This window comes from Pleurodeles waltl, chromosome 10 (genome assembly GCF_031143425.1).
Source record: "Pleurodeles waltl isolate 20211129_DDA chromosome 10, aPleWal1.hap1.20221129, whole genome shotgun sequence".
Taxonomy (NCBI): Eukaryota; Metazoa; Chordata; class Amphibia; order Caudata; family Salamandridae; genus Pleurodeles; species Pleurodeles waltl.
Genome location: NC_090449.1, coordinates 487095165 through 487122819, shown reverse-complemented (window position 1 = coordinate 487122819; position 27655 = coordinate 487095165). Strand labels below are relative to the sequence as shown.

At 47.5% G+C, this 27655-nt stretch overlaps 1 protein-coding gene across 1 annotated transcript in view; it reads left to right on the top strand.

Annotated features, from left to right (window-relative positions):
- The window catches only part of LOC138261642 (clathrin coat assembly protein AP180-like), a 349054-nt gene that overhangs the window by 97919 nt on the left and 223480 nt on the right, over positions 1-27655 (top strand). The window contains exon 4 of the mRNA XM_069210792.1: positions 23715-23815. Within this exon, the coding sequence (XP_069066893.1) occupies positions 23715-23815 (101 nt within the window). The remainder of the gene's footprint in view (positions 1-23714; positions 23816-27655) is intronic.

The window sequence follows — 27655 nt, the reverse complement described above, 5'->3', positions numbered from 1 at the left end:
CTGCGTTTGTTGGTTTGAGAGACTAAATTAAAAAAAAAAATCCTGGTGTCTAGTGGCTTCTGCCCCTGGGGAGGCAGAAAAGGCCTAATAAAAAAAGAAAATTGCCCCCCTGGGAAGCAACCGTTGCCAAAGGGGCCACGCCCCTTATGCCAATGTGATTAAAAAAAACAAAAAACAAGCATTTGCAATGCAGTGGGTCTCGCATCCGCTCGAGTTAGAGCTATTAGCGTTATAAACTCCTAACCCGACTTTTCTTGCCACATAAATTGAAAATTGAAAGTTTAACACTTTCACATGAGGGAGCCGATTCACAGCGCCATGGCCTCCATGAGCATCAGCGTGAAGAGATACACAAAAGGAAAAGAAGTCCACTTGCAGCTAAACTTATTGGCAAAAGAGCAATTAGCCACGTAACAGGGGCGATGGCCAAGGCGGTAACAAAACCTCCCCAAGGACGGACAAAGGTAAACCATTTACCAATGTAATCAAAGGATTTTTAAGGGCAAGCCCACAAACGAGTAATAGTGATGGGCGTGAGGTGGGCGTTGTTAAAAGCCCAGATAAACACCAACACGTTGGAAAAGCAGCGCATGCGCGCTGCAATGCTCGACCTAAAAAAATCCCTGGTGTCTAGTAGCTTTTGCTCCCCACCCCTCAACTCCCTCCCAGCCCCCAGGGGCAGATCGGCCTAATCAGTAAAGGCCGATCTGCCCCCCCCAAAACAAACCCAAAAAAATAAATAGTAATCCCGGATGTCTAGTGGTTTCTGCCCACTGGGGGCAGATCGGCCTAATCCTATTAGTCCGATCTGCCCCGGGGGGCAGAAAAAGCCTAATAATAATTAGCCCCCCTGTGGAGCAGCCCTTGCCCAAGGGGCCACTCCCCTTATTCACATATAGGAAGAAGAAAAAAAATCCCAGTTGCCTAGTGGGCGATGCGCTCGGGCTGCAGAAATGCTTACAGAGACAGGAAAGGAAAGTCCTTTCCTTTCATCCCTCTGCCTGTCCCCTCCTCCTGAGCGGAAGAGAAATACTAAGCACCATAGGGGTCCCAGGCACCATAGGGGTTAAGAAACAAAACATTTCTGGGAACAAGTCCTTAAGCATACTCTAGCGTGCATACCTGTGATTCAAACCGGGACAGGGAAGGTGGCGGAAGGAGGGACGGGGTGTCGGTGGAGGGATTTATTGAAAGATTCACACAATTTCTCAAATTAAAAAAATAAAAAACAACAAGCAAGGGTTGGAGCAAGATGTATTCACAGATGGGCTTCTAATGATATCAGGAAGAAGAGTGGTCACAAATATTGCACTTTTACGTCAGTTTAAAAATCTCCCCAGCCATTGTCCTGGTGTGACCCCTCCATCTGTGCTGAACAGCGAGGAAGACTAGGATCTCAGAGCAGTAGTGAAAAAGGTATTTAATATCAGATCCATTTTGTATTCCATAGTCTCACACCTCTCAAGACAAAATGATCTTTGAATGCAGAATGCACCCTTCTAAAATAAATACCCTTAGCATGTCCACCATATTGAGGCCAAGTGGACAGAGTGCACTTTGGTAACTGTCTAATGGAATCTCATTCAATACTCTTGTGAATCATTGTTGAGCAGGCCACATGACAATCTGCATGATCTCCTTCACACACTACAGAGAATCAGAGAAGTCTCTCTAAGCTGCCCAGGCAAGAAGTAAAGAAAGCAATCATCCATTCGGCAACCTATGAATGACCCCCTTGATGAAAAAGGTGCCAAACACAGCTCTGCTAGTTTGTCAAGCATGTCTTATTCAAAAGCCTGAACTAATCAGAAGCTTATCAATGTCAGGGCTGTGTTGATATTTATGGGATTCTAGGCTAGTCAGAGGTTACTGTACTGCATCCTGTGTGAGGTTAATATTGTAATTTTCTGCTGGTGTCCGAGGGCCTCAATAATTGTGTAATTCAAAACGGAAAGCAATGCTACTCTGCTTGAGTATTTGAAGCTTTATTGAGGAACTTTTAATTATGCTGTATCTGATTTCCGAACCAATTTCCATCTCCTAGGGTTTACCCTAGAAGATAATTGGTTCGTAAATCAGATACAGCTTAATAAATAACATAAGAAGAGCCAGTTAGTGATGTTACTTTTAAAATTAACAGGTTTATAATTTAGAGGAAATCAAAAGTGGACAATTAAAATTTAGATACATAAATGAGGTGTGCAAGGAGAGGTTATGCGATGTCTCCAAGAAACCAACGATTTAATTTGATGGTTTGAAAAGCACAACAAACTTCAACAAGTGAGTTTGTGATGCTGGAATACAAAACAAAAAATAGCAATATTTCATGGAATCATGATCAAGAGGTGAGGTGGTCTCCTAAGCAATGTAACCTAAGTCAAAAGTTGTTAATACCTTTCTAAAGAAAAGATGATTGCCGTTTTTCCTAATCTGCAAATGCAGATTGTTCATTATTCAGGACTGGAATGACCAGTCACCACAGCAATCACTTTTCATTTGAGCAGAATGGAAAAAAAACATCAGTGGCTAATCAGCTCAGAGGCCTTATTCCAATATAAAGACCCCTGAGGAGCCAATGGAAATCTCTGTGTGCTTTGAGGAATTAGTCACATTGCATCATCCATCTTTCAAAGGCTTCTGTCTAAGGCTACTATTTTATGAGTGCATTCGACCTGTCCTAGTACTGATTATTGTCAATAAAACCAACTGGCCTAAATTACTAAATAATAATTTGTAATAGGACAACAACTAAATCACTGGAACCTTATTGACAAGGAGCCATCAGGAAATCTTATGCTAGTACCTTGGGGGCCGAAATATGACCTAAATGCTCTTATAGCACTATATTCCATTTTAGGTATCCCTTGCAGACAATTCTAAAATACGTTTTGCCTACAATGCATAGAATGGGCCTTGGATCAGCTCTTTGCTCACTATTGGATAGCTTTCTTGTCTATTGAAGTTTCTTGCTCTTAATTCTGTGGCTTTCCTCCCTGTTTTGGTGTTTGTCCAGCCCCTGGAGCATAGGTGTTTTACCAAATTTGAAAGTACTCAACTCGTTTATGTGGTTTCCAATTCCATAAACACATGCAGATTTGCTCCTGTAGGAATATATATATATATGTGTGTGTGTATGAATGAACACTGGATATTTAAATGGAAATGCTTTTCATTGTTGACAATATATAAAAGGTTATAAGGACTCATTACTTATTTACTAATGAATTTCCACATTCTAGAAAAGGGTTATGTGTATATTTTACTCATTGCATTTACACCAAGATGTCTCTCTTAGAGTTCCTGGAAATCTCCTGGGACTCTTGATGAATTTCTAAAAAGTTATGAATCATATATATAGAAGTAACCATGAAGGGACATATTTTGGACTATTGAAACATGGCTATATGTTAATCTAGATAACTGGGTACTTCCTTGATAAGTGATGCATTGCATGTCTCACCTTTTTCACCTAATAGTTCAACCATATGCCTCCATTTTGGCCTCAGCCACGCAAAGCCTGGATGTATGCTCGTTCCTTAAAATTAAATATAAAAACAGAATTTGTTCTCCCATTTGTGCAGACCCCAAAAAAATGTAGTCCTGTCTGTCAGGCATGTGTTCATCTTCTGTGCAAAATGATTCTGCTATTATTTAGCCTTTTGAATTGTGTGACCAACAAGGCACAATCATCATCTCACCAAGTTGCTTAATCAACAAGATCAAATTCTTCATCCACTCCAGTCTCTTTTGTTTTCTCACATTGATCATAGGAATGTACTGCCTCCGTCATCTATCCCTAAAAGCCTTGTACGGGCAATATCTTCATGCATTAATTAAAATCAAGACTTTGTGCCTCATTAAGAGTGTGGTGGTCTGTAGACCGCCACACTCACTGTGGTGCTCTTGACTGCCACATTACAACCGAGCTTGGATCCTGGTGGTGGCGGAAATCCTTATCCACCAGGGCAGTGCTGCAAGCAGCACTGCCCTAGGGATTATGACCTTGTTCTGTGCCAGCGATTTCATGGCTGTAGCACTGCCATGCAAAGGCTGGTGGAGAACAGGTGCAAGGGGCCACGGGGGGGAATCCTGCACTGCTCTTGCACTTGACATGGGCAGTGCAGACTCCCCCCTGGTCAGCACCATTGCAGTGCTTTGCAGACAGTGAACATTGCGAGGGTGCCTTGGCAACCTGCAGGCGACAGCATTACTGATGGCTCGATTAGTGTAACCTAAACTTAGGTTTCCGCCCACTGACCTAGCAGGAAACTCATAATAGCTCTGGCAGGGAGGTCACGGCATAGATGGCGGCCACCCTGCCGGGAGTTTGATAACTAGCTTTTTCTTGAAATACTCCTAGACTCTGTAATGCTTTGCCTCTGCAACTAAGACTACCCTATCTAAAATTTTAAAGCAAGTGTAAACATTCATACTACAATTTCTTCCCACCACCTGGTATGGGGTCCTGCCAGCGCATATCTTCTTAATGCATTGTAATCTCCAGACCAGTATTGCTTGTCGAAAGATAGTATAGCTGAAAAACGAAGTTCTGAGGAATGGAAGTATAAACATTTGGTAACTTTTGCAAATGTTCTTAAATGTACCGTATGTACTCTAGCTTAGTGCTATATCTGCTTAAAATATATAGTACTTTTACCCCCTTACCTCTCAGGTGGTGATACGCTATTACTTAGTGAAAACCAAAGGAGTCTTAATGCCAGATTGTATGGGAGTTGGACCAAAAGACAGAGGACCGGATTTAGATTTAGGCAGAGGGATTACAGGGACAGCTATCCCGTACTCTGACAACTAAATCCTATTGTTTCCTATGGAATTTAATTTCGGCATACAGAGCATCTGTGACTGTTGTGACAGAGTAATCCCTCCACCAAAATCTAAATCAGGCCCAGAATGAGGTGTTGGCACAGTTGTGGGTTGTGTACTTTAGTGAGTCTTTAAATCATCAATTGTTGGAGTATGCTGCTGTAAGTGCGAGAGTAAGAGGTGTAGTGAGTGCTATTCTGGTGAAGTGAATATAGCGTTGGTATGACTGGGTGGATGATGTGAGTGATTGCTTGGTCATTATTGGGATGCATGTGTGTGAGGGGTGACATGTCTGTTTTATTACTATAATTAGTGGCTTTATTGGCGGTGTTAGAAGTGGTTTAAATGGTGAGTGACATATTAAGCAGACTTGGGTAAAACATGAGGTGTGTAATGAGCGATCAGAAAATTTAAGAGGTTGTAAGTAGATGATTGAAAAAGTATGATTGAGTGGGTGCTGTGTGTTGAGAAAATAGATGGCACCGCATGTGGCATTAATTCAGTGAGTTATTAATGATATGATTTCAGTGGAGCAGGTCTTCAAGTATTTATTTAAATCAAATGTATAGGCCTCAGTCTCTTTTTGACCCCAGGTCTGACTTGTCAACGTTGGCCTTTGTGCCTTTCTCTGGACTACTTAGTTTATCTTGCAAGTTTTCATGCATCAGCATGTCCCATTTCCTTTAAGGCCCAGCAACACAGGAGATGTGGCCTAATCGGTGAACCAGACTTGAGTCGCAGCCTCAGCTCAACATCCAGTGATTTTGGGCCAATCGCTTAATCTCACCTTGGCTAAAAAATAAAAGCCTGATGTAGTCTGGTGCTAATGTAAATCAATTATTGTCCTTGTGTCAAGTTTGTGCACTATAAAATTATGAAAAATAAAGAGATAAAATAAGGTACTGACCATGAATAAAAACATTTACACCTTTGAAGTCTCCCCTATTATCACCTTCCTATCCACACTTGCTAAATTTGTGTCTAGAAAATAAACTATTGCTATGCTTGATATTATGACAAATATCTGTATTTTGATAAATACTGTGATTGATTTTCCGAATGGTTCTCTTTCTAGCCAATATTATGCTGGGCAACGCTCCATGGTACATGTATAGACAACCGAAACCGCCAATATTTGGGACCAAATGCTGTGGGTTGTGAAATAAAATACTTAAGATACTAAAATTGCTGTAACAATGATGAAACTTTCGTCCAACATATTCACCACAAAGCATTGCCGTTTCAGTCACACCTTAGTACCTCTTTTGTAAAACTACTATGTTGCTAAACAATTTCACACCTTTTGCTAATATTATTAAGATAATTTAGGGAAATTATTCATGCTATTTTTAAAGGCCTAGTTACATACTTGAGCACCTAAGACTAGCAAACTACATGAACAAACAAGAATACTACAATATATAACCTGGCAAATCACAACCTACAACAGTAGAGCATGAAAGAGTCTTTTTTGCTAACTACAATATTTGTGACACATTAGGAAATTAAATATGTGCCTGAAACTAGTAGTTAAGAGCCTCAGTTGAACTTAGTCATGAGGTAACGCCCACTGTGGCCGTAATGTAACTCAGTTATTTGACAGACCAGTAAACCTGTAAATAACTGCCCCTTCTCTGCCCCCATGGCACCAAATGTGTGAATCCTGTGACTAAAATTAACGAATACCAAAAATAAGCATGCTTTTAAACTGTAATTAGATGATGTAGTTTGTTTCTTGCCCAACTCCACGTAGCTCCAGACACCACCTCTTTTTTTGCTTTTTCAATATTCTAAAATGTTATTGTGATTGGAAAGTTTCTAGTGAGCTAAAGCGGTAAGTAACCGGCTACTTTGTTTTATATGCACTTCGTAATTCTTTGTTTTCCATTTTAAGCAATGTAATAGTTGTTCCTCCTTTGCACTGGGGATCAAACAAGCCTTCTAATAGTACATCCGGAGTACCTGTCAGCTGTAGTACAAGTACCTCAACATTACTAAACATGAGGTTATTCATGTTTTCTTAAGCAAAAGCTAACATCTTTTCACTTAATTAGGTTGCCATATCGCAACTCTGTCTATATAACACCTTTTTTAAAACAAATTGCTATTTTAATTCCACCTGAAGGAAATGCTCACATATTGTTTAAAACAGCAACTTGAATTAAAAAATAATGCTATGTTCTCTCTTATTTTTAGAACTTCAAACATGTATATGACCAAATTTCTATAGAATAGGTTCTTGTATCTAGTTGATCTTTCAAGTGAATTAAAATGATAACACAGTCATTTTCTCAAGATTTAATGGATTGCATGCCAAGCATAGCTTCTTTTCTCTTTTATGACAGATATGGTTGTTGGAGTAGTGTTGCATGCTTTGATTTTATTAGTACATTCTTCTTCACTTTGACCATGTAATGATGTCAGTCGTGGATGGGATACTCCTCATACGATTGTCTATGATTTCATGGCTGGCTATTTAACTTAATAAAGCTGCGTGTGGAGCTGCAAAACACACTTAAGTTGAGTTGTTTTTTCTAGAATATATGTATGTATAACCGTGTGTGTATCTATGTGTATAGATGTGTGTGTGTGTGTGTATATGTTGTAGCTGCAGATACACATGCTGTGCATAGGTCCTGCCATCTGGTGTTGGGCTCTGAGTGTTACAAGTTGTTTTTCTTCGAAGAAGTGTTTCGAATCAAGGGATCGAGTGACTCCTCCTCTTCGGCTCCATTGCGCATGGGCATCGACTCCATTTTAGATTGTTTCCTTTCCGCCATCGGGTTCGGATGGTTTTTTTTTCGCTCCGGTAGTTTGAGTCGGAAAAGTGCTACAAACTCTCTAATTCGTCGGTATTGTTTCAATTGCATACCATCTGTCATCAACACTTCAATACCAGCAGATCCAGCTCCTTACTTGCCCTTCGGGGCACCTGCGCACAACTTGGGCCTAGTTGGGCTGACCAAAGCCTCGTCAAAGCCTCATGGACTGGACCCCGTTTCGTTTCTGCCCTCGGTGCCACGCCAGGTTCCCTTATACAGACCAACATCTTGTCTGTAACCTGTGTCTATCTCCAGACCACCAAGAGGATACTTGCGAGGCCTGCTGACCCTTCCACTCGCAGAAGACTCTACAAGACCGAAGAGGTGAAGGTTGGAAATGGCGTTGAGAAGCACCGAACGCCTCGACATGGAAGAAGAGGAGATTATGCGCACCGCAGTCTCCATTCGGGGTCCAACTCCGAGCAAGAGACCGACAATGACAGACCAATCACGGCAGGACAGCACGTGAGTACACCTGCCCCTGTCCCATCCAAGCCCAAACACAAGGCCTCGGGGACGCCACTGTCAGAAGGCCATGGCACCACCCGTAAAAAGACTTCCGGTGACCAAGCAACAACTTCGGCACCGAAAAAGGCCATGCCACCGAAGCCTTCGCACTCGAGCTGAAGCACAGGCTCCGAAATAGGCAAACACCGACCCATTGAGTCAAAGCCTCGAAAATCCCTCTCGGAGCCGAGGCCAACATCTACTCCAGGCCTTTCGATCCCGAAGAAACCGGCTCTGGAGCCGAAAAGACCCATATACAAAGAGGAGCATGGACTTTCCAAACAACTTAAAGCAAGTCATAGATTTGCTGAGGAACTTATGCAAATAGAGGATTTTGCTGAAAGGCAGACCAGGATTCAAATTCATAAAGACACTGGCAAGATCCTAACTGCACGTCTTCTAAAAAACAAAGAGGAAGCTGGCCTTTCAAGGACAATTGGACAATGATCAGCCACCAGCTAAAGTGCCAAAACCCCCCAAAAAATCTCCACCTCCACAGTTCTCACCTCATTAGTATCCTCATCATTCTCCTCACCTGACTGTCTCTCCACCTACTACCCCCGCTCAACAGTCTCCAATACACTCTGCAGATTCGCACCAAGATAATGTCAACCCATGGGACCTTTACGATGATCCCATTTCTGATAACAGTCCAGACTGCTATCTGTCAAAACCTTCCCCCCCAGAGGATCGGACCTCATACACTCAGGTTCTAGCTAGGGCAGTGTCATACCATAATGTAGCCATGCACACAGAACCTCTTGAGGATGATTTTCTCTTTAATACGTTATCCTCCACTCACACTACGTACCAGTCTCTACCCATGCTTCCTGGCATGTTAAAACATGCACATCAGATTTTTCAGGAACCAGTTAAGGCAAGAGTCATCACTCCTAGGGTAGAAAAGAAATATAAGCCGCCTCCTTCTGACCCAGCTTTCATTACCTAGCAGCTACCTCCAGATTCCGTAGTGGTCAGCGCAGCAAGGAAAAGGGCTAACTCCCAGTCGCTAGGCTGATGCACTGCCACCAGATAAAGAAAGCAGGAAATTTGATGCTGCTGGTAAATGAGTAGCATCACAAGCGGCCAATTAATGGAGATTAGCCAACTCCCAAGCACTACTGGCTAGGTAAGATAGGGCCCCCTGGGACGAGATGAAAGATATCATACAGAATCTCCCCAAGGATCAACAAAAAAGAACCCAGCAGGTAGTCGAGGAAGGGCAGGCTATTACAAATAATCAAATTAGGTCAGCTCTAGACTCTGCAGGCACAGCGGCAAGAACAATCAATACTGTGGTCACCATTAGAAGACACGCATGGCTTCGGTCGTCTGGGTTTAAACCAGAAATCCAGCAGGCTGTCCTTAACATGCCATTTAAAGAAAAAAAGCTTTTTGTCACTCAGGTTGATACAGCCATTGAAAAAAAGAAAATTGACTCTGACACTGCTAAAGCCATGGATGCTCTTTATTCAACACAGTACAGAGACTTATTTTGCAAGCCTCAATACAGGGGAGGTTTTAGAGCCCAAACATCTGAGGCATCTACCTCACAATCAAAACTGTCCTACCAGCCTCAATACCAAAGAGGTGGGTTTCGAGGAACTTACAAGGGCCAATTCCCCAGAGGTAGGGGAAAATATCAGCCATCAAAGCAAACCTCACACACAAAGCAGTGACTTGCTCCACATCTTCCCTCACCACACTTCCCCTGTGGGAGGAAGACTGCAAAAGTTCCACACACACTGATTACCCATCACAACAGACAATTGGGTCTTATCCATTATCCACCATGGTTACTGCATAGAATTCGCGCAAATTCCTCCAGATATACCTCCAAAACCACACAAACTCTCCTCCCAACACATTTCAATGTTGCAAACAGAGGTACAGTCACTACTACTCAAACAAGCCATAGAGCTTGTACCACATCATCAAATAAGAACAGGCGTTTACTCCCTGTATTTCCTCATTCCCCAAAAAGAGGGAAAATTGAGACCAATACTAGATCTCAGAACCCTCAATCTTTACATCTTATCAGAACACTTTCACTTGATAACACTACAGGATGTAGTCCCACTGTTACAACAACAAGATTTTATGGCAACATTGGATCTCAAAGATGCGTATTTTCACATACCCATCCATCCAGCGCACAGAAAATATCTCAGGTTTGTAATACAAGGAAAACATTACCAGTTCAAAGTGTTGCCTTTCGGGATAACAACAGCTCCCAGAGTATTTACAAAATGCCATGCCGTAGTCGCAGCCTACATAAGAAGGCAACACATCCATGTCGTCCCATATCTCAACGACTGGCTAATAAAATCCAACAGCCAGACACAGGGGGTGATTCTAATTCTGGCGGGCGGCGGAGGCCGCCCGCCAGAATTCTGCCCCCATAATACCGCTCCGCGGTCAGAAGACCGCGGAGGGTATTATGAGTTTTTCCCTGGGCTGGCGGGCGGTCTCCAAAAGACCGCCCGCCAGCCCAGGGAAAAACTCCCTTCCCACGAGGATGCCGGCTCGTAATCGAGCCGGCGGAGTGGGAAGGTGCGACGGGTGCAGTAGCACCCGTCGCGTATTTCAGTGTCTGCAAGGCAGACACTGAAATACCTTGCGGGGCCCTCTTACGGGGGCCCCTGCCGTGCCCATGCCATTGGCATGGGCACGGCAGGGGCCCCCAGGGGCCCCGCGACCCCCCCTACCGCCATCCTGTTCATTGCGGCTTTCCCGCCATGAACAGGATGGCGGTAGGGGGGGTCAGAATCCCCCATGGCGGCGCAGTTTGCGCCGCCATGGGGGATTCTGAGGGCAGCGGTAAACCGGCGGGAGACCGCCGGTTTACCCTTTCTGACCGCGGCCAAAGCGCCGCGGTCAGAATGCCCTGCGGGGCACCGCCGGCCTGTCGGCGGTGCTCCCGCCGACCCTCGCCCCGGCGGTCGAAGACCGCCGGGGTTAGAATCAGCCCCACAGTGTCAACACCATACACGTTATGTAATACAGACCCTACACACGCTAGGGTTCTCAATAAACTACCAAAAATCTCACTCCCAACCAGCGCAAGTTCAACAGTATTTAGGAGCCACATTAAATACCCAAACAGCACTTGCAAGCCCAAGTCCACAAAGGGTACAATCATTCCACAATATATTACCACAAATACAGCCAAACCAACAGTACACAGTCAAGTTTGTCATGAAACTGTTGGGCATGATGGCATCATGCATCGCCATTGTCCTGAATGCAAGACTAAACATGTGGCCCTTACAACAGTGCCTTGCAAAACAATGGTCACAGGCACATGGTCAACTTCAAGATCTAGTGTTGATAGACCGCCAAACACACATCTCGCTTCAGTGGTGGAATTCCACAAATTTAAACAAAGGGGGGCCATTTCAAGACCCTGTGCCTCAAGCCACACTTACAACAGATGCATCAATGATTGGATGGGGAGCACACCTCAACAATCACAACATTCAGGGACAATGGGGCAACAAACCCAAACAACTTCACATAAACCACTTAGAATTGCTAGCAGTATTTCTAGCACTCAAAGCCTTTCAACCTTTTCTCGTTCACAAACACATTCTCATCAAAACATACAACATGACTACAATGTACTACCTAAACAAACAAGGCGGGACCCACTCATCACAACTATGCCTTCTAGCACAAAAGATTTGGCATTGGGCAATACACTACAACATTCACCCTGTAGCACAATACATTCCAGGGATACACAATCAATTAGCAAATGTTCTCAGCTAGGATCATCAACAAACACACAAGTGGGAAATTCACCCCCAAGTACTTCACAAATACTTTCACCAATGGGGAACACCAGACATAGATCTATTCGCCAGCAGCGAAAACGCAAAATGCCAAAACTTCGCATCCAGATTCTCACACCCTCTACCAAGGGCAATGCTCTATGGATTAACTGGTCAGGGATATTTGCTTACGCTTTTCCCCCTCTCCAGCTCATTCCATTTCTGGTCAACAAACTGCGTCAAAACAAACTCAAACTCATACTTATGGCGCCAACGTGGGCATGTCAACCATGGTACACAACATTGTTAGACCTATCACTAGTACCACACATCAAGCTGCCAAACAGACCAGATCTGTTGACACAAAACAAACAACTAATCAGGCATCCAAATCCAGCAATACTCAATCTAGCAATTTGGCTCCTGAAGTCTTAGAGTTTGGATATCTACATCTTCCACCAGAATGTATGGAAGTAATTAAACAAGCAAGAAAACCCACTACCAGGCAGTGCTATGCAAATAAATAGAAAAGGTTTGTCTTTTACTGTCAATCCAAACAATTTACACCTCTTTCCGCATCAATAAAAGATATTGTAGGTTACTTGCTTAATCTGCAAAAAGCAAATTTAGCTTTTTCATTCATTAAAATACATCTCACAGCTATTTCAGCATATTTACAAAGTATACCACACACATCTCTATTTAGAGTCCCTGTTATCAAAGCCTTCATGGAAGGGATAAAACGTATCATTCCACCAAGAACACCTCCAGTGCCTTCATGGAATCTCAATATCTTACTCACACAGCTCATGGGTCCACCATTCGAACCCATGCATTCGTGTCAGATTCAATATCTAACGTGGAAAGTAGCATTCCTCGTTGCAATCACTTCATTACGAAGAGTTAGTGAAATACAAGCATTCACTATTGAACAAGCCTTTATACAAATACACAAACATAAAGTAGTACTTCGCACAAACCAAAATTCCTACCTAAAGTCATCTCACCGTTTCATATCAATCAAACAGTGGAACTTCCAGTCTTCTTCCCACAGCCAGACTCAGTAGCAGAAAGAGCGCTGCATACATTAGACATTAAAAGAGCTTTAATGTATTACATTGAAAGAACAAAGGGGGTGATTCTAACCCTGGCGGTCGGTGATAAAGCGGCGGCCAACCCGCCAACAGGCCGGCGGTCCAAAAAATGGAATTCTGACCCTGGCGGGAACCGCCAACACAGCCCGCCACATTAACACTCCGACCGCCACGGCGGGACCGACAAACAGCGCGGCGGTCACCGCCAACAGACAGGCGCAGACAATGTACCGCCCACACTATTATGACCGGCCAATCCGCCACCATTTCCGGGGCGGGAGCACCGCCGATAAAAACACGGCGGAAACAGACTACGAACGGGAAAACGCACACCTCTACGCACTCCACGAGGAAGGAGGACAGCATGGAACCCGAATTAAACATCCTGCCTGCTCTCGTCTACCTGCTCATCTACCACGAGTACGAACGCCGGCGCAGACGACAACGGTGAGTACTGCACCTACGACACAGGGGAGGGGGGAGGACGAAAGGTTACGTGCACACACATACGCGATACACCCACCCCCCCAAACCATGTACACACCAATGCAGAGCAACAAGTCACAGTGACACCACCCAAACCCCCGTAAAAAAAGCAAGGACATATTTAAATTGTGACTCGAAATTTATGGGAAATAAAAGCCACTGATAAGTCACGGTCAAATAGCAATAACAATTCAAAAAAAACAATTCAATATCCAGTGCATACGATAAACCGAGGCAATAAGTCCTGCACATCTAACGATATTCCAAGTGTCCGTGGGCCAAAGTGTATCAACACAAGGGCAAAGCCCACACAGGAGACCTGAGTCCTTTGGAGAGAACACTGCAGGGGCATCTGATGAAAAAACTACAGGCACCTCAGGGGGAAGGGAAGGGGGGGGAACCACAGCCACATGAGTCCACGACGCCAGATCCACGAAGGGGCCACCATGCCCACTGTGCCATCCTGTGGAGTGCAAAGCCACAGTCTCTCAAGTCTCTACAGTGGGTGGCTTGCCCACTCGGCCATCCTGGGGAGTGCAAAGCCACAGTCTCTCAAGTCTCTACAGTGGGTGGCTTGCCCACTGTGCCATCCTGGGGAGTGCAAAGCCACAGTCCATCAGGTGGATAACAGTCTCCACCGGTCAAGGAGGAGGCATGGTGGGCACAGTGAACCGTGAACAGTAGCTCGAGACAGATCCGGCACTGTCATTGTGCCAGTGGTGCTTGAGACGGCAGGGCCCAGCGGAGCGGTGCTTGACAGGAAGGGCCCAGCGGAGCGGTGCCTGAGACGGCGGGGCCCAGCGGAGCGGTGCTTGACAGGAAGGGCCCAGCGGAGCGGTGCTTGAGACGGCGGGGCCCAGCGGAGCGGTGCTTGACTGGAAGGGCCCAGCGGAGCGGTGCTTGACAGGAAGGGCCCAGCGGAGCGGTGCTTGAGACGGCGGGGCCCAGCGGAGCGGTGCTTGAGACGGCGGGGCCCAGCAGAGCGGTGCTTGACAGGAAGGGCCCAGCGGAGCGGTGCTTGAGACGGCGGGGCCCAGCGGAGCGGTGCTTGACAGGAAGGGCCCAGCGGAGCGGTGCTTGAGACGGCGGGGCCCAGCGGAGCGGTGCTTGACAGGAAGGGCCCAGCGGAGCGATGCTTGAGACGGCGGGGCCCAGCGGAGCGGTGCTTGACAGGAAGGGCCCAGCGGAGCGGTGCTTGACAGGAAGGGCCCAGTGGAGCGGTGTTTGAGACGGCGGGGCCCAGCGGAGCGGTGCTTGACAGGAAGGGCCCAGCGGAGCGGTGCTTGAGACGGCGGGGCCCAGCGGAGCCGTGCTTGACAGGAAGGGCCCAGCGGAGCGGTGCTTGAGACGGCGGGGCCCAGCGGAGCGGTGCTTGACAGGAAGGGCCCAGCGGAGCGGTGCTTGACAGGAAGGGCCCAGCGGAGCGGTGCTCCTCTGCACGGCGGGGCCCTGTTCAGCGGTGCTCCTCAGCACGGCGGGGCCCTGTTCAGCGGTGCTCCTCAGCACGGCGGGGCCCTGTTCAGCGGTGCTCTTCTGCATGGCGGGGCCCTGTTCAGCGGTGCTCTTCTGCACGGCGGGGCCCTCTTCAGCGGTGCTCTTCTGCACGGCGGGGCCCTCTTCAGCGGTGCTCTTCTGCACGGCGGGGACCTCTTCAGCGGTGCTCTTCTGCACGGCGGGGCCCTCTTCAGCGGTGCTCTTCTGCACGGCGGGGCCCTGTTCAGCGGTGCTCTTCTGCACGGCGGGGCCCTCTTCAGCGGTGCTCTTCTGCACGGCGGGGCCCTCTTCAGCGGTGCTCTTCTGCACGGCGGGGCCCTGTTCAGCGGTGCTCTTCTGCACGGCGGGGCCCTGTTCAGCGGTGCTCTTCTGCACGGCGGGGCCCTGTTCAGCGGTGCTCTTCTGCACGGCGGGGCCCTGTTCAGCGGTGCTCGTCCAGTAGGTCAAGGGAGCCAGACCTGGCCTGGACTCCCTGCTCAGTCGCCCTCCGACCGTGCTGTTGCTGGACCCTTCGGTGACGGAGTCCTGGGCCCTTTGGTGTTCTTCCTAACACCCGGGATGGGGCTTGTGGGCCCCTCCTGCTCCGCGCTCCTGCTGGCGGACTTTTCCGCCCTGCTGCCCTTTCGCTCCTTAGATGGGGCTCTCGGGCCCTTGCCTCCCCTAGATGTTGTGGCTGGTGAAGTGGGCGAACTTTGCTCCTTGGGGGCAGCCTTGTCAGTCCTCTCACGGCGGCCCTTTAGCTTCCTGGTCCTCTTGCCTGGTGGGGGGCTGGCTGTCCCCTTGCTGCTGATTGAAGTGTCACTGCTGGCAAAGGGTGGGCTCCAGAACCCATGCACCACAGTGACACTCGAAGCTGGGCTGGTGGTCTCTGTGGTGCTCTTGGGACTCTTTGCAGATGGAGGGGGTGGGTCAGTGGAGGGAAAGAGGTCAAGATTAGCAAGGAAATCTTTCTTAGGACCAAGGTAAAAGGTAGGAGAAGTGGTGATGGGAGTGGAGGAAGAGGATGTGGTTGTAGGAGAGTCAGGTGTGCTGTCTTTGGGTGCAGGTGTTTGTGCTGGAGGCTGTCGTGAGGTGGATGGCTGTTGGGTGGGTGTCTGCCTGCGTTTGTGTGTCTTGGAAGAGGGGGTGACAGACACAGTGGGAGAGGACACAGGGGACGTGTAAATGGTAGTGGGGGTGGTGACTGAACGTGTGCGGACTGGACTGGAGGGTGTGCTGGTGATGGAAGCACTGGCTGATGGTGGTGTGCATGCAGGTGTGAGTGTAGACGTCACAGGGAGGGAGGAGGGAGACGAGGAGGAGGGGGACACAGAGGTGGTAGTGACTGTTGGAATGTCTGCATCTGGGTGTTGCTTGCGTGAATGCTTGTGGGTTCTGTGGTGCTTGTGTCTGGATGAGCTGCCCTTGGGTGTTGAGGTGTGTGCAGGCTGGTCTGATGGTGTGGATGGGATAGGCTGAGGAACAGGAGACAGAGACAGGCTGGAGGCAGTCAGAAGAGGGAGGCTGGAAACAGGGACAATGGCTGCCGTCAGTGCTGAGGCCAGAGCATTGAACGATCGTTGATGGGCAGCCTGACCCGAATGAATGCCCTCCAGGTAGGCATTGCTCCGATGCACCTCCCTTTCTACCCCCTGGATGGCATTCAAAAGGGTAGTCTGCCCAACAATGATGGTCCTCAGGAGGTCAATGACCTCCTCACTGAGGGCAGCAGGGGTAACAGGGGCAGGGGCAGGGGCTGAGGTGCCTGGGGCGAAGGAGACGCCCGCCTTCCTGGGCGAGCGGGCACGGAGCGTAGGCTGAGGGGCTGCTGGGAGGGCGGGGCTGGTGCGCTGGGTGGCGGCTGTACCTGTAGAGGCGGGGGGCCCGGATGTTGCCGCCACCGCTAGGGAGCTCCCATCCGAGGACGTGTCGCTGTCGCTGGTGTCACCACCGGTCCCCGTTGTGGTGCTCCCCTCGCCCTCCGGATCACTGGTGCCCTCGGTGTCTGTTCCTGGTCCCACCGGGGCCTTGTGACTTGCAGCTCCCTCGTGCTCCGATGCCAATTCTCCTCCGCCTGATGATGCTAATGCACACATGCACAAGAAGATGAAGAAGAAGGGTGGGGGGAGAAAAACAAAGACCAGGTTGAGTGCATGCAATGTCAACACCGTTGGCGGAGAGGACAGACACAGGATCCTCATGCACTAAGCCGCGCATTCGGGGTACACTACTCAGTACTTCTGACTAGGACAACAGGTCTAGAGACGACAAAGGCGCACATGTGTGATGCTGGACCATCGATAGCTGTACTTGTCACCCTACAGAGGTGGGGGCCGTGAGCACAGGGCCATGCCTAAAGGAGAGGACTACACTACAGAAAGCACCCTGGCCTAATGTCATCCACAACCCTCCTCCCACACCCAGACGCCTCCACTGCGCAGAGAGATAGCCGAATGTGCTGATACTCACCCCCTTGTGTCTGCTGTGATGTCCTCAAGCGCCCATCCAAATCAGAGTAGGCCACCTCCAGGATCCGGGACATCAGGGGGGTCAGGGTACGACTGGCACCCCTCCTAGGTTGGGAGGCCATCCCCAGCAGTGACTCGGAGGTCTTCCTGGTCCCGCGGCGGATGTCCTTCCACCTCTTGCGGCAGTGGGTGCCCCGTCTGACGTGGACCCCCAGGGCCCGGACTTCCTTGGCGATGGCACGCCAAATGTCCACTTTCTGATGGGCGCTGACCTATTTGACATGTACAGGGTGGGAAGGAAAAACATCAATTTTCTGCATGTTAGATGCGATTGGCCCCCCCTCCCCAACCTTGCCATATGGCACATGCTCTCATCTGTTGTGCGTTGCACTCCTCATTCGCACCCCACCCCACCAACTTACATCCACCCCACTCCACACAGGCATAGCCCATTCAATGTGCACCCAGTGTACTTACCTGTTGGTCTGGAGGACCGTAGAGTAACGCATACTGGGGGAGGACCCCATCCACAAGTTTCTCCAACTCCTTAGACGTGAAGGCAGGGGCCCTTTCCCCAGTCGCAGCAGCCATTGTCACTTCCAGACCGAGGTCACAGCAGCACTTGCAGTATAGGTCCTCTCCTGTGGATGATCAGGTCTCGAGTGATTAAGCAGATAGAAAATGTCGGTCACGCCCGCGGCGGTGCGTACCGTGGTGGTGCGTACCGCGACCGCCGGCGCACCTCGTCATTGGCTCCTGAAACCCATAGGCCTCAATGTTAGCCAATGCGGCTTCGTATAGCGGTCTTCGACCGCCTACCGCCACGGTGTGCCACGCCAGCGCATTGACCTCACATCCCATTGTCCCACTTCACAGGTCAGGCAGCCGCTATTTCAAGGGCCCACATGGCATAATTTGTACTGCGTCACACAGGCTTAGGCCTTGCATTTCCACACATACACGCCTTTCAATACATAGATAATCGTGTTCTATGCATGCAGTGGTGAACGTACCTGTGATTTGCTTGACTCTGTGCGCCATGTTGTCCTTCCTAGGCACCGTCCGCTGGGACTTGCGAGGAGAAGGATGAATCCTCGCGTGTACCGACCGCTGGTGGACCTGTCGACAATGGAAGAACGCCATATCATACTACGATACCGACTTGACCGAGCCACTATACATGAACTGTGTGCCCAGCTGGAGCCAGCCCTGATGTCCCCCATCCGCCAACCCACAGGAATTCCCCCTCTAGTGCAGGTTCTGTCAGTCCTCCATTTTTTGGCAAGTGGCTCATTCCAGACAACAGTGGCCATGTCATCTGGAATGTCTCAGCCTATGTTTTCAAAAATCTTGTCTAGAGTGTTGTCTGCCCTGACGAAACACATGCGGCGCTACATTGTATTCCCTGAGGAGGTTGATTTGGCCACTGTGAAGGGTGATTTTTATGCCCTTGGACATATCCCCAATATAATTGGTGCCATTGATGGGACCCATGTGGCTTTAGTACCCCCAAAAGACGATGAGCAGGTGTACAGAAACAGGAAAAGTTACCATTCGATGAACGTCCAGGTGGTCTGTTTGGCTGACCAGTACATCTCCCATGTGAATGCCATGTTCCCTGGGTCAGTGCATGACGCGTATGTGATGCGAAATAGCAGCATCCCTTATGTGATGGAACAGCTACAGAGACACCGTGTGTGGCTAATTGGTGACTCTGGTTACCCCAACCTGCCTTGGCTATTGACCCCAGTGAGGAATCCCCGGACCAGGGCAGAGGAACGGTACAATGAGGCCCATGGGCGAACTAGGAGGATCATTGAAAGAACCTTTGGCCTCCTGAAGGCCAGGTTTAGGTGCCTGCATATGACAGGAGGATCCCTGATGTACTCACCAAAGAAGGTGTGCCAGATCATCGTGGCCTGCTGTATGCTTCACAATCTGGCATTGCGACGTCAGGTGCCTTTCCTGCAGGAGGATGGTCCAGATGGTGGTGTTGAAGCAGCTGTGGAGCCTGCGGAGAGTGAAGAGGAGGAAGACGAAGAGAACGACCCAGACAACAGGGACAGAGTTATCCAACAGTATTTTCAGTAGCACACAGGTAGGAATCACCCACGCCATTTAACATTTACTGAAAGCCCCCTGCATCTTTACTTTGTGTATTTCCCCCCAGTTCTTTTAAACTGATGTTTGATTTTCCCTTCCCTTTTCAGTGCTGTATGACCCACTGCGTGACTTCTGCTTGGTTAGCCCATGGACTAATGCTTATTGACATCGGTATGTTGTCATCACATAAATAACAGAACATTATTGATAAGTAATGTGTTATACATTTGTAAATAATACAGGCTGACTCCAGAATGATTTCAGTGCAATGAGTGATTTATTTTTAGTGCTAGATATTGGTACATGATATTAAAACGGTGATGGGTGAGGGTGGAGTTATGTCCATGGCAGAGTCCAGTTCTCGGTCGCACAGGTGCATTGTCCATATGCCTGTGGAAGGATGGAGCAGGGGCAGTTCAAGGTTGGACAGGGTGACACTGTGGGACAGTGGAATGACATCCGGGGGGATATTAGGCTGGTGGGGGTCTTGGCATCCTACTCTGTCTTCCTTTGAGATCTCAGGTTCCTCTTGCGGGGTGGTTGTTCTTCAGCAGGAGGTGGGGTTCTGGTGGCCCGTCGTTCTGTGGGGGCCTCCTGACCACTAGCGCCGGCGGAGGTGGTAGGCTGTTCCTGGCTAGTGACAGGGGCCCTTTGCGGTGCCACATGGTCCCGCAATGTGGTTTCTATCCGGTTGAGGGCCTGGACTATGGTCCCCATAGCGGTAGCGATGTTCCGGAGTTCATTGCTGACCCCCATGTACCGTTCCTCCTGCTGTGCCTGGATCTCGGTGAACCTGGCCAGTACCATCGCCATCGTCTCCTGGGAGTGATGATATGCTCCCATGATGGTGGTGAGGGCCTCTTGGAGAGTCGGTTCCCTGGGCCTGTCCTCCCCCCCCCTGTCGCACAGCAGCCCTCCCAGTTGCCCTGTTTCCCCGGGCCTCTGTCCCCTGGACGGTGTGCCCACTACCACTGCCCCCAGGTCCCTGTCGTTGTTGGGGTGTTGGGTCAGCCTGGGTGCCCTGTAGTGGCGGACACACCGCTGATTGATGTGTCCGTGAGACAGAGGCATGGGCCCGCTGGGTGGGAGCTGTGCTGGTGTTCCCAGAGGGGTTTGGGTCTGCTGTGGCCTGTGTCTGTGTGTGGGGAACCGACTGTCCAGAGGTCCCCGATGGCCCGGGCTGGTCGTCAGGTTCTAGGTCGACAGAGCTGCTGTCCTCGCTGGGGGCCTGTTCTGGGGGTGGGATGGACAAATCTGGACCCTCCGTGGCGGTGTGTTGGCGTTCGGGCCCTGCAGGGGTAAAGGAGTATGGTTATTGTTTCTGTGTGTGCCATGGCGTGCATTTTGAGTGCCCTTGTCCCCCAGTGCTGGCATTCCCTTGTGGGAGGTGTTGTGAGGGTTTGGGGGGGGGGGTATGGGTATGTGCAATGGTCATGCTTTGGTGGTGGCTGTCTATGGTTTGTGTTGGCATTCAGGGGTTGGCGTTGTTTAGGGTGGGTTGTGCTGGTGAGACATTGGCAGGGAGGTTGTGTGCTGGGGGGTTGAGATTGGGGGTGAGGGGGGGGTTGGCATGCTGGTGGTTGGGGGGGGTGAAGTAGTTGAGATTCGACTTACCAGAGTCCATTCCTCATTGTACTCCAGCGAGGCCATCAGGATGCAGGATGTTTACCACCTCTTGCTCCCATGCTGTGAATTGGGGTGGAGTGGGTGGGGGTCCGCCGCCAGTCTTCTGCACAGCGATGTTGTGCCTGGAGATCATCGAGCGCACCTTCCCCCGTAGGTCATTCCATCGCTTTCTGATATCTTCCCGATTTCTGGGATGCTGTCCCACAGCGTTGACCCTGTCTACGATCCTTTGCCATAGCTCAGCCTTCCTTGCTATGGTGGTGTGCTGCACCTGTGTGCCGAAGAGCTGGGGCTCAACCCTCATGATTTCCTCCACCATGACCCGGAGTTCTTGGTCCGAAAACCTTGGGTGTCTTTGGGGTGCCATAGGGTGGTGTGGATGAGGTGTGGGGTGGTGTTTGTGGTGATGTGCGTGGTGATATGTGGTGATGTGTGCGTAGATGTGGTGTGGGTGATGAAGTTGGGTTCCTGTGTGTGTTGGGGTTTTCTATTGCTGTGCTCGCTCTCTCTATCTCTATCTCTCTCGCTCTCGCCTTCGCTCCGATTTCCAACTAGTGGGGGTTTGTGGGTGATGTGGGTGTGTGTTTTATAGTTGATTGGATGTGTGGGAGTGTTGTTTGTATGTGTCTCAGGTGTGCGTATTTCAAATTGTCCAATGTGGCTGTGTTTTGGAGCTGTGTGTGTATTTTGAGCGCGGCGGTATGTACCGCCAATGGAATACCGCGGTTGAAAGACCGCCGCGTGGATTCGTGGGTCAGAATGGCATGGGCGTGTTTGTGTTGGCGTGACGGTGGAGGTTTGGTCATCTCCAGTTTTCCGCGGCCCGCTGATGAGGCGGCCTTCCTTGGATGTCGGATTTTTGGCGGATTCACAGTTGGTGGTCAGAATGACCGTGGCGGTTTACCGTGGCCGCGGCGGTAGAATGGCGGACTTCTGACCGGCGGTAAGGGCCTTTTACCGCCGAGGTCAGAATGACCCCCAAAATCATTTAGGAAAACTAAACAGTTATTTGTGGCATTCCAAAAACCACATACTAGAAATCCAATCTCAAAAGAAGGCCTAGCTAGATGGATAGTAAAATGTATCCAAACGTGTTGTCTAAAAGCCAAAAGATAGCTATTAGTAACACCAAAAACACATTCCACAAGAAAAAAAGGTGCAGCAATGGCCTTTTTAGGAAATATACCAATGACAGAGATTTGTAAAGCAGCCACTTGGTCAACACCCCATACATTTACCAAGAATTACTGTGTAGATGTGTTAGCAGCACAACAAGCCACAGTAGTACAGGCTGTACTAAGAACACTATTTCAAACAACTTCAACTCCTACAGGCTGACCACTGCTTATTGGAGGAAAACTGCTTTGTAGTCTATGCACAGCATGTGTATCTGCAGCTACACATGCCATTGAACGGAAAATGTCACTTACCTAGTGAACATCTGTTCGTGGCTTGTTCCGCTGCAGATTCACATGCACCCACCCGCCTCCCTGGGAGCATGTAGCCATTTAAGTTACAACAAATATTTGTACATATGTATACATATATTTCACTTCCATTTGCATGGACATCTCTTTCCTTTATACTCTATCACTTCTACCTTACCTCTGCGGGAAAACAATCCAAGATGGAGTCAATGCTCATGCGCAGTGGAGCAGAAGAGGAGGAGTCACTCGATCCCGTGACTCAAACACTTCTTCGAAGAAAAACAACTTGTAACACTCCGAGCCCAACACTAGATGGCAGGACCTATGCACAGCATGTGAATCTGCAGCGGAACATGCCACAAACAGATGTACACTGGGTAACTGACATTTTCCATATATAATATTTATATAGGCACTAGTAGGCAACTTTTTTTTTTGTACATTGATATTTGAACTCTTCCATTTAATGATTTGACGAACATTTATCTTGCTTGATTTGACAGTGTTAATTTATTTGTGTTTTTTTACGGACGATGATGAAAAACCATTTTGATATTTGCTGATTACCAGATTGATTATGTAACTATTGTATCCATAGATTATCTTTCTTAACAGCTAAGAGTACATACCAGTAAGATAGCTGGTATAATGGCAGTGCAGTTGGTGTATTACAAAATCTGACTATTCACCTTAAATTGTATTTATGTTGTCAATTACTGAGAATACGTTTGCCCAAATTAACATAAGTGATAGTCTGTATTTTAGTAGTTTTATAATATTTTCATAAATCGACATTCAGTACATATTCAGAAGTGGAGTATAATACCACAGACAACTGGGCAAGTGATGGGAAGCAATGAAAAAATATTCAGGCGGTGTTATGGATTGCGCTGTACAAATGAGGAAATGCCAGACCTTAAAATGTTATTACAAAAACACAGCCTATTGCCACTTTCCAGAGAAAATAGAGGGAGTAAGGAAAGCAAGGCTAATACCTTCTAATGTGGGTTTTTTTCTGGTACAAAGTTATTTGAAGTCATGAAAATATGCAAAGTGCTTGCAGTAAATTTATTTTATGATCAAATTCAAAATAAAGTGTTTTTGTGTGCAGTGCCAGTAGACCATCCAATGATCTTCTTGATCTGCAGCCAGATTTTACATCATCTGTACAGTCTGCTCCAGTTTCTTCTGCAGGGACAAGTTCATGGGGAGGTAAAAATTTGAGTAATATGTTGTGTGTTTTAGAGTGAATGATTTGAACATTATTTTACTCAATGTGTTTTTCATTTCGATCAAATGAATCTGTCTTCTCATTTGGTATTTATCTCTGCCAGTATATCTAAGGCTAGAATCTTTATCAATGCTATTGTGTATGTTATTTCTGCACAAATGCTCGCCTATTTTGTTATCTCGTCACGCGCTAAGAGGCCATTTGCTCTGCCTTTTCATCAGCATTTAAATATAATTGCTCGATAACGGACTGGTTTTAGGTGTGGCATGGGGTTGAACTTGTACAGTAATGTAGAAAAATATTTGGATACTCAATAAGTGACACTGAATGTCTTAGTCATTTTAATAATTGAGGCCACTGTCTACAATTTTGTGAAATGCCCTTCATGAAAGAGTCATACAAAGAGAGAGAGAGACAGAGCCTTAATTCTCCTAAGCTTGACAACACACTTCAGCACCTCCTCTGTTGCAGTAGAAGGTCGGGGCAGTGCAGTGCACATTCATTTTCCCTGTGTCTTTTAGTGGATTTGGTTTATAAGAAGGACTTCTCAGTCCGTGGCAATCCTCAAGCTTTCTCTGGTCAGTTGGAAAAAGTTGGAAAATTGTCAGATAGGGTAAATAGAAAGAGGTGCTGTGTAAAGATGAGGCTTACTAGCTGCACGAGAATTTGGTCATAGAGCATTGTAGCATTCAGTCTGATTAAGTATATAGTAGCAATCAAGATCTTGTGCCCTGGTCACCAAACAAATATGGCACTCTTTGCAAGAGAACTGCTCTCCTTCATGTGATAATTTGAATGCATTTGAATTATTGTTTATTCCACTACTTAAAATATTTCAATATTAACAGTTATACAACACAGTTTTCCATTAATCTGCCTAAAATATTATTAAAAACAGATTTATCAGATCTTGTCCCATTAGGAAAAAAACTAGTTTGAGGTATTTCCTCCATGGTTCAGGAAATTCAGAACATCGTACAAAGTAGACAAATGTTTGATTCGCTCCTCATCTAGGTCTCAGAGCTAGTGTTCGTTTCTTGTCTGCTTAACATCATGCACCCTCAGATTGCAATAGTGGAATATTAAGTAACTTAAGCCTAAAAATGTTTTTTTCCCTTTCTGAATTAATGTGGGATTCCATTAAGATTGTTTTTTCACAGCATATGTGCTTTGCAGATATTTTGTGTTCTTTTAATTAGGTGATTGTTCCAGATGAACCAAGAAATGTTTTGTTTTATTTGTTTTCTTTATTAATACTTTGCTATATTAATAACTTGCTTTTGTAACACAGACATAAAGGTGTAGGATATGCAGGACAGATTCTGACAGTGCCTGTGTAGTATTCTGGATGGAGAGTATGAGACAAATAATTCCTACGTAGTTAAGGTTTTGAGACATTCACTAACTTTTCATAGAATGGTGGTGCATACAACTTAGAACGATATGTAGTGTTCCAAAACCTAAATGAATGAGACTGTTTACATGGGTATATGGTTGTCGATCCTCTTGAAAATCCGACAATAATCAAAAACAATGGAAATGTGGTATGGCTAAACTCAAAAAGCAACCTGAACAACAATACCTAGAGGGAATATGCTTTAGGTATTGTTGTCCCCCCATGTAGTAAACTGGGCTGTTCAAAAGATCCACTCTCAGGAAGTGTTGTAGATGTTCATTACAAGACCTGTCAAAGGGCAAATATGTAAAAATGGCTGCAGTCCCCCAGCAGGATGTTTTTGGGGACAGGCACTGTTGTAAATGGCAGACCCTCCCTTAAGTTATCAAGAACCTTCATTATGGTTCAATGGGGAGTTACCATGCATAGGAGAGCTAGTTAGAACGGGTCTATCAAGACTTCCGGGATCCACATGGGCAGCGTTAATGGAATAAACACCACACTCAAGCATAAACAGTTTAATGCAGATCAAATATGAGGTATTGCTGAAACTAGTGAATGTATATAGACAACCCAGACTGTATGTATTACAGGTGGCAAGGACCAAGATTGGGGCTCTAGTAGTCAGGCGTGGACCTCCTATACAGGCTACAAATCCAAAGCAGTAACAGGCAAAGTGCCCACAAAACGTGACAAAGTACCATTTTGTATTGTTCATGGAACTAATTAGTTAGAGGTTGGCTTTTATCATTCAGTGCCAATAAAACAATCATAGAATATTGATTGCACCTTCCCCAGGGAATAGTACTACTTATTGAAGAAAGAGGTACATTGTATGAAGCTGGCTCTCTTTATAGTGCACTTAAATGAAGTACACTGTGCAGAGAGTCCAGTGGATACCCAGTTGGTATTGCAAAGACAGAAGTAGATATGATTAATGCTATATTTTGTGGTAGCGTCGGTGAGCGTTTATCAGAGGGTAGTGCTAAGCATTTGTTGTAGTCACAGAGGTAATAAATGAGACACATACTCAATGAATAAATCCAAGACAAATTTAGAAAAATAATTCTTTTTTATATATGTTTTGAACCCAAGAACTTCGTAATCAAGTAAGTAGACTTATCAGCATAAATAATTTGCAGTTTCAAAAATATACACAGCACATTTTCAGAGCTCTCCCAATGTTATCCTATGGAGGAAAAACAATATTCAGCAAACACATGGTTAACAATGACTTACAAAGCCAATCTCAGGCAGTTAAAGAACGTACTAGGCACTGATCAGAACCACACTAATGGGTCACACAGGGCGTCACTAGGGCAGCCGCATGCAGAGGTGCAGTGTAGGATTGGATGCCCAAAGGTTTCCTATGGGAGTTTCACCCCATGACAAACAGGTAGCAGGCTCTGGCTGGGAATCCAGTAGGGGACAACAAGCAGGTAGGTAATGGACTTGGGGTGCTCAGGGACGTAGGTGCACATCTGGCCCTCTTCTCCTGTGCCCAGGGGTGACAGATGCAAGTGGTATCTTTATGCATTGAGATTTTATGTCCATTGTCCAGGAGCACTCACCTTCAGGGAGTCCTGTGTGTTGAGGCTAAAGGCATCGCTGTGGAGTCCAGCAGGGATGGACCCAGTGTTTACTTAAGCTCTCAGGAGCAAGGGGACGTCATTGGCCCCCATAACACACCTCAACTGGGGTCAGAGGTCACAGGTGCAATGATTGCTGGAGCTGCCGGATTTTCTTTCTCCACAAGCATGTGGGAGAGGGGGCCTGCGTTCAGAGACTGCAGGCGTCTCAGGAGAGTCAAAGATGGGTGAGACCACACTGGACTTGTTCTCTTGGCAGATGGGGACTGGTGTTAGCACTGTCAGTTGGCTTCACCTCAGGTCGTGGACGTGGATGCAGTGGTCACTTCTGGTATCGGGTTTCTGGGGTCCACCAGCTGCAGAGTCTTTTTTGTTTTTTGGAGTTTCTTGTTACAGGGCAAGTCCAGTTCCCACTGGAGGCTTGAGTCAAGTTGGCTTCTAGTGCAGGATCCTTCAAGGTCAGCAGGCAGGCTGGAGTGGCTTGTTCCAGGACAGCTGCTTTTTCTTTTCCTCTTCTGTGGGTGCAACCCTTCTTTGTCTGGGTCTTCTTAGGCTGTCGAAATCTGAGTTCTAGTGTTCAGGGGTGCCACCTAAATACTCAATTTAGGGGCATTACTGGGGAGTGCCAGGCAGTAGCCAATGGGCTAACCACCTTTAGGCTGACTACACACTTCTTATGACCACTTCCTCTGGGAAGTGGCATAACCCTAGTGGCCTAACTCCTTCCAAACAAGGTAGAGTAATTTAAAAAGTAGTTTCCACATCAGCTCGTCCACCTCAGGGGTTCGACTGGTATGAAGTTGGCACTCCTCCTAATTTAACTAATTTCCTATCTG